The sequence below is a fragment of the Vitis vinifera genome, chromosome 6 (genome assembly GCF_030704535.1).
Source record: "Vitis vinifera cultivar Pinot Noir 40024 chromosome 6, ASM3070453v1".
NCBI classification, from domain to species: domain Eukaryota; kingdom Viridiplantae; phylum Streptophyta; class Magnoliopsida; order Vitales; family Vitaceae; genus Vitis; species Vitis vinifera.
Window position 1 is genome coordinate 5102227 of NC_081810.1, and position 11292 is coordinate 5113518.

Consider the following 11292-nt stretch of genomic DNA (forward strand, 5'->3'; position numbering starts at 1 on the left):
GTCTGAATAGTGCAAACTTACAACCAACTTTGCTGCAATAACATGGGCAATTAATTGAAAGGGAAATTCAATGCTGATTTGGAAAGATAGAATAAGTGTAGTTATTATTCCTTTAATCTGATAGAACAGAAGCTTGGGGAGCTGAATCCTAAACTTAATCCAAGTGCTGACTGTCTAGACTTATCCAATCCTCCGTGTAAGCATTGAATTGCTCTACTGCAAGGCACTGATGTTGAAATGTATCAGCTTTGAATTGCTCCATTGCCTGTCCCTGATGTTGACATGGAATCCTGACGCAATTATAATCCTTTCAAGGTCATTCATTCACTCATGTTATATTCTAATTTCATGTAGCATTTGAATTCAACTTCCAGTAAGGTCTAATAAAATCAAGTTCAATTATTAAAAGTTGATGCAACTACAGTATTAGACTGACCAGTTGCATATTGAACAGTAGTTGTGCCTGCAACTACTACAACAGTTCAGTTGCATACTGGACACTAGTTCTGCCTGCAACTGCTACAACAGAGAAATGTTCATCCGTAATGGGGTTAAAGACGCCCTCTGGATCGAAGAACCTCTGTATCTTTCCAAGAGACAGCATTGATCAAACCTTACAATGCATGGATAACTGTTAACTAGCCTCTGCTACTTGGAATTTCCTGAGCTACCCAAAATGTTAATAGCCATATTAGCGTGGCTCCACAAATCGTATGTCCTCATTTTGCCTCTTTCAATGGGGGTTTTACCCCATTGGTTAGGACAAATCAAGTGCCATTTTCCGGCTCTTGTCTATGTGTGGACGTCTGTAGGATCTCAACCCGAAGGATTTGGTAATTTTCTACCCATTCTTGAAAGAAATCTTCCCTCCTTAGAGTCTCCAGCAAAGTATACATTGAACCCGAGAATTCATTGTCCATGGTGAAGTCATAGACGTGTGATCTACAGAGGGGACAATTGGAATGAGACTCAAACCAAGTGTCAATGCAGGGAATGTGGAAGACATGAGAACAGTTTGGTAGATGTTTCAGAAACTCCCCTTCTTCGAATTCACCCAAGCAAACTGCACAATCAGTATTGCTATGGCTTGGTCCTTCATTCTTCTTGAACTGGGCGATGGGCAGCGAGTATACAGTGGAGGAATCCAGGCCTCGACTATGGAATTGTTGAGAAGGATCATCAGGGTTGGCTTCGTCCAGAAGTTGCCTCTCAACCCAGTTTCTAAAGGATTCTCCATAATGTCCATAGCAAATTTGTTTTACAATCCTGTAACAAGTGAACAATAAGATGCTGGCAAAGGCAGTAACAATCAAGCAGATCAAGGGTAGACTCCAAATTGGAAATTTGGAATTTGGATATGGGGTTGGACTTAAAGCCATGCTATGACAGTAACAATTGCAGCTTAGGATTTCCAAAGACTGAAAGAATCCACCTGGTCTGATATGAGAACTCCTAGTGTTCATTGAATTCGAAGATTAATGGGGATGATAATATCAATGTAGCAACAGAAAAGAATATTTTATGTTGGCGATAAAATTAAGGATCCAGTTGAATGAACTGCCAAATGGCATTTTATAACATTCAAATTATTTGATACCAGAACAATTTTTATCCTAGGCAGAGTTGGAAACTTCAGATTCTTTTTAACTTTTATACGGAACATGAAGGCCAGATGCCTCATTATTTTGGCCATGTTTACCACTAAGAACAATACAAAATACCTGCTGATGTTTCTTCCCTTCACCCCCTTTGTAAACAGCAGAATGCTTTGCCGTCTGTTTTCTGGATTAGAGCCATTTCTCTGAATGACATATCATAACATGTCCTCAGGGTACAGAACTGGAAGACAGATGTAGAGTGAGAATTTTGTATGTATAGATCTTGACATTGCAACAGATGTGATTTTAGTAAAGAACACTTCATCTTCAAGAGAATGTGACTGCAGAGATGGGGTAGCTTTTGTGGTTCCTGTCTTCAGGTTTGTTTCATTTCTCTTTCTTTAATGAGAGGGATAGTTTCCATGCTCTTTTGGGTTGATTCAATTTTTTCTTTTTTCTATGAAAATAGCTTTGTTATTGAGAATGGACAACAGTTAAAACTAGATGGTGAATTGCACAAACATGAAGATGTTCCAAACACACTTCTTGTCCAGAGAGCAATATTGTGTTGGAGCCTGCAACCCATGTAAATTTTTTCCAGGGTTCGTTTTCTTCACACTTTGATTTCCTTTCATCCCAACACGAGGTAGGAGCTTCAGTGGAGAACGCAGCATATGGAATTTCATATCTGTTTGCTTTTCAAGGGGTGAACAGAGTTTCTCCAACTTAAAACTATAAGCTGCTTCCTTGTAATTTGAATGACTTAAGTTCCAAACTAATGGTGGCAGTGATGTTCAGATTAACAGCAATTAGCAGAATGGACTTTTCAGCTCCTTGCAAAATTTGCACTTAGAAATTTCAATGGGCCGAGACTAGATTTTGGGATCATGCAATGAAGCAATTTCAATGATAGCCCTTCATTCTGCAATGCAGATTTCATATCAGTGGCTTTGATTTACTCATTCTCTGCTTGGATTTCTCATTGTTTTTTTTTCAATAGAAGCAAACTGCTTTGCCCTTAATTTCAATTCATGTTTATGTTAGATTCAGACTATATGAAGTTAGTTCTTCCTCAAGTGAACTGATTGATATTGGAAGCTCATTGATCTAAACAATCAAGGTTCTGATGCAGCCTCAAGAACCAGAGATTACAAGTGGAAGGCTTCCTAGGGGAAAGCCCTTGATCACCTGTTTTCTTTTAGTATTTTAAGCTTCACAATCTTCAATCAATATAATCATATTTCAAATCAAAGCTAGAAACATAACAACTAGGATGGGGAAGAATGTAAATGGAGAAGCTAAGTCATAGCTATGTCATCCAAATTTGAAAACAATGTGAACCATTTACACCATCAACCATCAGTTTGTTTTATACAGATGAGTAGCAAAGTTTCATGGCTTCAGTGGAACCTTTGTCTCTTGCCAGTTGGGATTTGATTGTTAATATTGACACCAGAGGTTAGCAGACCCCCAGTGCTGAAACACGATCCATTATGACCGCTTGCAAAATTCAACATCGATGAGGAAAACATTTGAGAAGAACCACAAGACATCTCAACATATGATGAGGAGTTCAATGGTTTTTGAACAAAATTGCTCAGATTTGCAGCTGTTTTCTGATTGTTGATTGCTGTGTCACACCCTTTGATAGAAACAGGTGGAATTTGGAAGGGCTGCAGTGTGGGAGGGTTCCGCCACCGGGGAAGAGGCCCTGCAACAAGTAGTGTCTGAAGAAGGGGACCTGCTTCCATTACAGCCTGTAAAAGATTTCCCTTTTGAGGCAGAGCTTTTCCCTTAACAAGATTATCAATTACTGCAGAAGCTTGGTCAATCTTCGCCGTTCTTGAAGAAACCAAACCTGCTGGTACAGAGCCATTATACTCTTGAACAAAAGGCTGATTCACAAATGCCATATTACTTGAATCAGCCAAGGTGATATTGGATAGATCCGGGGACGTTACTGTATCAAAGAAGGAATCCACTGGGGGAGAGCCATGGGACTGGGGATTATATGTTTCTGATAGACTGTTGGATTCAGTAATGCTGGAGTTTGCTTTGGTGGGCTTTATGAGGGGGCTCTCAGGTTGGAGCTGAGGTCGAAGTGGCAAGAACTCAGGCGGGCTAGAAGGCATGACCTTATTCAGTATCTTCTGCAGCTGATCTCTTGCTTCATCTCTTTCTTGGTAAGCAACCTTCAAGAGCTGAAGTAATTGCTTGATGCTCTCCTTGTTCTTTTTCATTTCCTCATTTGCTTCCATTCTTGCTGATTCCAGTTCAATGGTGGCATACAAAAGCTTCTGCTTCAGCTCTTCGATGTTCTGCAGATTCAACATGAACTAGTGAGTTTGATACAGAATTCAAAAACACCATTGAAATTAAAAAGCACAAGCATACAAACACAGAATTCATCAATCATGGGAACATTTATGGAATCCTAGAACAGAACTCTTACCACAAAGCCAATTCTTCAGGGATGAAAAGCATCTGCAAACATTATAAAAATCACAACCAGATACTTAAGTGCTTGAAAAAAGTCAGAAAGCTTGTGCTTAAACAGAGACAAGGAGAATAGACAGGGGTCCCCTAATTTCTGAGAGAACATGGATACCAACCGGCTTTTTGGAAAATTACAAAATATCCATTGGTACAAACTGGGATTCTATATCAATCAAGTTGATGAACAACTATTTCAAAGTTAGGAAGAGCAGTGAAATCCAACATGGGCCCATGAAGATCACGAGACATTTTGTCAACCTATTCTTCTTTTTTGTTAGAAAAAGAAACTCTTATTAGTTTACTCCAAAACCGACAAATACTAACTCCCTAGTTTCAAATGCACATGCTTTGATCATTGCAGGCAAAACATGTATACCAACATGTATTTGTAAACGAGGAAGGGAGCATGGACCACATACCCTATCTTGAAAAAGTGTAGAATTTGAAAAATACTATGTTAATTCCAAAAATTGCCCCAGAGTCTTATGTATTCTGGTATTATCTTCCTGATATTTCATCTTCTGCTTTTGTTTTCATTTCTTGGAAATGGTTTTTGAAATTTCAACAAAATTTAACTAAAACATTAGAAAACAATGGCTCGCTCATAATTTGAGCCCCACTAAGCCACTGCTCTGGAGCTGATTGTCACTTTTTCAGAGAAAAAGAAGCCAGACCTTCATGGCCATATTCATATTCCCATAGCACACTAGCATTCAAATAATCCAAAAGAGAGAAGAGGGAAGAACAAGAAGAACAAAATTGCTTCTCAGATGAAGAAAATGGAACAATAGCAGCACAAATCCTTTTGAATTGACAGAAAAATCACAAAAGAAGAACAGCAACATTTTTGCTTCTCTGGTGAAGGAAAAAATGGCAAAAACATCCATGGATCACCTTAAACCAACAGAAGAATCATAAGAGAGTATCATCCAAACAAAAAATGAGATATATTCAAGGCAAAATATGGATGATATAAAGAACAAGTACACCTTGAAATGAAACATAAGCAAATAGAAATGAACAATCATCACACAAAGAGACATTGAAATGAAGTGGAAATGCAACATTAAAGAAAACCCAACATAAAACCCAGAAAGAACTCCCATTCAAAATGAACTGGAAAGGGCTGGAGACAAGGAATGAGGCGCACCCACCTCCTGAAAATTCCACAGAGATGCCATGTCCTCCATGTCTCTGTGTGAGAGAGAAAAGTCTCGAATATTAGGAGATAAACCAAGGACAGTAGTGACCCATTTATAGAACAAAAAGGAGAAGGTCATTGGTGGCTTTCCTACAAAGTTCCAGAAACACCAATCCACATCAGCCAAGGAAAAATTTAAGGGAATTCAAAAACTTTCCAATTAGAAAAATAAGAAATTGCAGATTCCATTTCTCCTCTCTCTCTCTCTCTCTCTCTCTCTCTCTCTCTATATATATATATATATATATGAAATTTGAATTATAAGAGAAAAACTCTCCCCCACTTTCTGGGCTTTTGTCCCTTAAAACAAAATTCTACTCTCACTGTGTCTCATAGTCAAATGATGACTAAATCCAGTTAGATTTTCCTTTAATATGTATATATATATTCCTACCATTATTTGAGGAAGAAAAACGGTTGATTTCCCAGAGAGGTTAAAATAGAAAACTGTATTATGTGGATGGTAAGTTGCCAACAACACCCTTTTTGGCCCTTTTTGAGACTGAAAATTTCCCTTCCGGCGGCTTTTTGGAGTTTGAACTTTTTTGAGACTCATTCAGAGCTTGATCAATTGTGACTCACCATCATTATTGATGATCACATCTCCTCTTTTATTGGACACAGATGATGATGATCACCACCATCCAATTCCTTTGTTTCCAAGGGAAAAAAAAGGGTTATCTCCTGTCTTTTGTACAATGTTTTTCACTAATTTTACAAATTTACTACAGGATAATTCTTGAGTCAAAGAAGAATGGGATGACCTATAAACAGCCATGATCACCAGCTATCCTTCTCAATGAAGTGTACAAGGTAAAAATTAAAGGTTGTTGGGGCATTTTGACCATATGTTTAAGGGAGTCATCATATATGGTATGCCGGCCATATTCATAATAAGGAACCATAAATCTTTTGTGGGGTTTTACCATCTGGGAAATCTCCATTCCTTACTATATAAAGAGTTGCTAGTTTCCATGGAGAGATTCTGTATAGGTGGCTGGTAAATTGGTAATGTAGGCAGTGTTTTTTCTCCTTGGATTATCAAAATGATTCTCTGTAGTTTGCAACACCCACCCACTACCACTATTGTAATGCTATTTTATAGAGTTTCAACTAAATTTTGAAGTGTTTTTTAATTGGTAATGGATCCATTTTCTTAGATTATCTTCCTAGGAGGCGCTGTGCTAGATTGCCTTGTGAACTGCCCAAGACAACTGAAACCAACCATACTTGGGTTGACTTATTCTCTACACCCATATTCTTATTCTCTTCGGCAACTTTTCTCAAACTTCCATGTATATCTCTTCAGGCCATACTCGCTGCTCACACATGACAATGTCCCACCCTTTCCAGCCTTTGAACCACCCCACATCGGGATTTTAATTGGCCTAGCAACCAATCTCCATTTTCATTATCTTTTCACACAAGGTAAGTTCATTGAATACGTTAGAAACCCATCCCTTCTCATTTCCATTTGCATAAGTCCCCATGTTACATGGTCCAGGTTTATTTTTTCTTTTCTCTTAAGTTTTTTTATCACAAGTACAAAACCAACTGGATAAAGCCTGGCTTCTGACAGGGACAATGAACATGGGTGAGGAATTTCATCGTAAAACCAGAATATTTCTGTTGTCATTCCCGACAAGCGGTTTCAGCACTCTTTCACGCTACATATTATATTCCACGACTTAGTACCATGAAAGAGCCATAACTTAACACTTCAACCTTAGCCATTAGATCAATAACAAATGATGATGGCACACATTTATAAATTACTTTATCATTCATTAATCCAAGCTTTGGGATTGAATATGTATATATATATACATTAGTAGTCTGCTTATACAATACAATGGGCATCAAGAGGCGTGCCCGTGCTCCTCTAATCTTATTCTAATCCTTAGTTTTCTATATTTTAATCGGCTTTTTGCTGTTAACGAATAATTAATCAGCTGAATTATTTTTAAACTCCTCGATTACGACAAAACCCGAGGATTAAAAAATATGGTTCTCTTAATGCAATGTATCTAGCAGCTTAATCTTTGTGTAACCATAGTTGTTTAATCTTCCTTGATTTCCCAGGTACCCTGCATAAAGTTGCCTTTTCTAGAATATTTATACTTGAAGCACTATGCAGAATTGGTGTTAAGAGAATTCAATCATTATACCTTATAAACATTTTTGTACAACTTGCTCACTTTGAAGTTGTCAAGAGTCCCAATATTTTCATGCTCCATGGGGATTGGATATTGAGTTGCGTACATTTTTAGACCCATGTGGAATTCCTATACGGTCATGGACAGATTAGGGTTTTTAGTTGGGTGGCTGGAAATGGTTTTGACCATAAATTTGATCTTTAAGTGGGACTATATTCTAACATAAAAAAATAAATATTATTAGATAATTGCTTACGTATCGATTTAGTGTCTAGATTATTAAATATTGAAATTTATACCATGCTATGACTTATGATTGAAAAGTATTGATTTCACTCTAAATACATTTCCAAACTTTTGTACTCATATTGACTTAATGGTTCACAAATTTTTACTACAAAATTTAAAATAATATCCAAAACATTCATCTACTTGGATACTCTATCTATGCATACAGCCATGCAATCCAAACCAACCCTACACCCCTAGCGTACTGGGAGGGGTATTACAGTAATCTCACCAAAATAAGTTTATAGTACTTTGGGAAGCGACCGAGAAACGGTCCAAAAAAGTGCCGACCGGTCGCCCTTTTACCTCCTTTAAGTCCTAACTAGAAACGACTTTACCTGTCGACCTAATCATGTGAAAGCCCCATTATTTTTATTCATCTTTATTAAATTAATCATAATCATTTTCTTATTATTATTAAAAATAAAAATAAGAAAAAAAAAAAAAAAAAACCACCATTCTCCCTCATAATGAGACGGTGCCACACCATCCCCGTCCCATTGCCCCACTGAGAATCTACCCTTCTCTAAGCACTTTTTGTTTTCTACTTCAAATAAGATTAAAAATAAAATCTACATGTCTCTATTAGAAGGTGGGGGGCCATGGAGAAGTTTATAATAAGCCCATAGGCTTGCCATCTTGCGCCCAAGGCACATGGCGATTAGGTGCGAGTCATGTGGAGTCCACTCGAGGGGCGACAAGTGTATGTGGTGCCAAGTCCTCAAAGTCGCACACACGTGCCGTGCATGACCCTCCATCGGCGAACACTTGGCGTGTGGACCGTGCCGCCAGGCACCAGCACATGCCGATGCGTAGCATCAATAGGTCGAACGTGCACCATTCCACATACCAACAAAATTATTTTGTTTCAACTAGAAATTTGTAGATTAATTTGGTTTCGATTTTGTTTTCTTTTTGGAGGAAAGCAGTCTATGAACGGCATTGTCGCATTAGCAAAACACATGTAATGTATGTTGGGGTGTTTGGGTCATTGACCCATGAGACGGTACATTTTGAATTTTCATTAATTTTGATCAAACCCTAAGTTTTAGGGATGAGTGTGACAAATGGGGGAAGTGGGTTCCCCACCACTGCTCATATGTCCTGGTGGGGTGTGAAAACCTTACATTGACTTGCAATGGTTGGGGTAGGGGTACTAACACCTTCAATGGTGTCCCCCACTTGAGATGCTTCCAGAGTTATAAAGGGGTCAATTGATTCATATGTTGCTTCTATCTCAATTTGTGCCTTTTTGTTCTTATTAAGAGGGCATTTAAAGTTGGTTCTAGAAACAATTTGTCAAAAGTTTGAACTGAAATATCCATAGGTGAGAACATTTGAATTATTGAACATGCATTGTAGTATTATAATTTTTTTTTTTTTTTTGGTTCTTGTTGATTTGGAAGAGAGTTTCTATTTTAAAATTATTTATCTAATTTTTTTTTAAATAGTTTTTATTTCTTTTTAAAAAATTTCTTGAGAAAGAATTTTGTGGAAGAAAGTGAAATAAAATTCCATCAAACTATTTTTAATATTTATATTCCATTTGTACATTTGGTTTTAGAGTGTGTTTTAAGTGATTTTATTTTGGTGTTTTTAGTCTTTTAGAAAATTCTTTTTATTTTAAAAACATTAAAGTTATACTTGAAAAATAATTTTAAAAAATAGTTTATGAGAACTATTTTGAAAAACTATTACCGTATTTTGTAGAGTAAATATCTGTTTAGGCCCTAGAAACATTTTTAAGGTATTTTCCATATTTTTAGCTTATTTTATATATTTTTAGATTTTTTTTAAAATTAATTTTTGTCTATAATATTTCATTTTCAATCATTTCCCATATTTATATAATTATTTTTTTAAATATGTCAAAAAAAAAAAAGTTAAAATATTTGAAAACAATTAAAGTATGTTCTCATAAAACATTTTGTTTTATAATTTAAAAAATAGAAAATTATTTTTTATTTCCTATCATCAAACATATTTTTCTTTTATTTTAAAAAACATAAAATTAAAAATAATTCCCAAACATAACCTTAATCTTCATTTGATAGACTTCCCTTTTTTTATTCTTAAAAAATAAAATATAATAATAACGTCTAAAAAACATTATAGACTTCCCTTACCTTTTCAAAAATCACTTTTAAAAATAACAATTTTTAAAAAGTGTTTTTAAGTCAAAGAATTTTTGTGTTTTATATGGAAATTATTAACATTTTTTATTTTTATAAATATAAAATAATTCTGCATATATAAACTACGCCTAAATTGACATTTTTCTTACTCTACAATTTTTTTTAAAATAAAAATAAATTTAATATAGCCAACCATTTTTAAAACTGCCGCTCTGTTTTATTCATAATCTTTTTGACCTTTTAGTGAAAGGATTCTTATATAGGTCTTAAAAATATCTTCTGAAATGTAATGTCAATTTTTATCCTCATCACTCTTCACTTTTGCTATTTTAAAATAAATAAAAATAGAAATAGCTGTCATATCATAAATATGACATCAAGTTCCCATTTCATCTTGAAGCCCACCTCACCTAAAAAGCACAATTATACTATAATAATTTAATTAAGAAAAATTTTAAAGTTGAATTTATCAAACGTGTAGTCCCGATCTTCTGTATGTAAATTGTATTAATCGTTAGGATTTTCATTGGATAGCCTCTTTTTGTTCCTAGCCGTTTGTTACGAGTCCGGGAGGGGTTAAACTAGACCAACTAAGAGCTAGATTCGATATTCCAGATGCGAATGCTATTACAGGACAAAAGACTATAGCTAGGGGACTTCAATTGAATAGGATGGAAAATGAATTGCGTAAGGCACCTTGTTTGGGTTTAAATTAGAAATAATTTATTAAAAGGGATAAAATACTCTCTATATCCATGAATTTATTCATTCTCATATTTTTATTTGAAGGATAACTTATTTTTTTTACATAAATACCCTTAGTTATTTTAAGTATTAACATTATATTTTAAAAGAAATTGTTATATTTATAATAAAATAATATGAGTATTTTTTATCAAAATAAGATAAAAATGATAAAGGGTTCGATTTCCAAAATTGGGTTTTCAATAATCTTTTTAATTAAATAATGCTTTAAATTATACCCGATGGAGAAATATTGAGATTATCGAGAGTGCCGAAAGAGACAACGATAGAAAATGTACAAGGAAAAATATTAATTGTCAAATTTGAAGGGGTAAAGTTGATATCATGGTAAGAAGCAAGGAATTGGAGACCAAAATCATTTGAAAAGTCAGTGGTTTAGGGGTGGCTTTGGTGTAGCTTTTGGAAGACAGGGCTTTAAGATGAAGACATACCCATCACAATCCAAACATGCAAAAGCACAGTAAGTTTACAACATAGGATTCTCCAATTGAAATTACTTACCAATCGCCATTACTTGGTTAAAAAAGAGACAGAGCTGCCATTTTCAAAGGAGTTTGACCCATAAACAATACAGTTGGAGTTTGGTTTGACTGAAACCTAAAAAGAAAATATCCCAAGGCCCAAAAGAGCTAAAAAGCTGGTCCAACATTGAA

The 11292-nt window shown here is 35.4% G+C and overlaps 2 protein-coding genes across 4 annotated transcripts; both read right to left on the bottom strand.

Annotated features, from left to right (window-relative positions):
• Positions 1 to 516: 516 nt before the first annotated feature.
• LOC132253938 (RING-H2 finger protein ATL1-like) lies at positions 517 to 1395 on the bottom strand. The gene has a single exon (XM_059737448.1). The coding sequence runs from the start codon at positions 1377 to 1379 to the stop codon at positions 768 to 770; it is 612 nt and encodes a 203-aa protein (XP_059593431.1). The 5' UTR covers positions 1380 to 1395; the 3' UTR covers positions 517 to 767.
• A 1489-nt stretch (positions 1396 to 2884) lies between these two features.
• LOC100244942 (hypothetical protein) lies at positions 2885 to 5545 on the bottom strand. 3 transcript variants are annotated; one of them, XM_010652759.3, is made up of 3 exons: positions 5249 to 5475; positions 4051 to 4082; positions 2885 to 3916 (listed from the first exon to the last, which is right to left on the bottom strand). In XM_010652759.3, exon 3 carries the CDS (start codon positions 3854 to 3856, stop codon positions 2999 to 3001), a length of 858 nt encoding a protein of 285 aa, XP_010651061.1. In that variant the 5' UTR covers positions 3857 to 3916; positions 4051 to 4082; positions 5249 to 5475; the 3' UTR covers positions 2885 to 2998. The 3 variants fall into 3 exon arrangements, with proteins under 3 accessions (XP_010651061.1, XP_002284421.2, XP_010651062.1); XM_002284385.4 differs by lacking the exon at positions 4051 to 4082 and having other exon boundaries at positions 5249 to 5545; XM_010652760.3 differs by lacking the exon at positions 4051 to 4082 and having other exon boundaries at positions 5245 to 5475.
• Between the last annotated feature and the right edge of the window lie 5747 nt (positions 5546 to 11292).

Bases quoted from the DNA above. Each gene is read 5' to 3' on its own strand.
- LOC132253938 (XM_059737448.1), bottom strand. From the start codon at position 1,379: ATGGCTTTAAGTCCAACCCCATATCCAAATTCCAAATTTCCAATTTGG.
- LOC100244942 (XM_002284385.4), bottom strand. From the start codon at position 5,374: ATGACCTTCTCCTTTTTGTTCTATAAATGGGTCACTACTGTCCTTGGT. The intron at 3,917-5,248 runs GTGGGTGCGCCT...TTGAATCTGCAG, and splicing joins CTCTGTGGAATTTTCAGGAG to AACATCGAAGAGCTGAAGCA.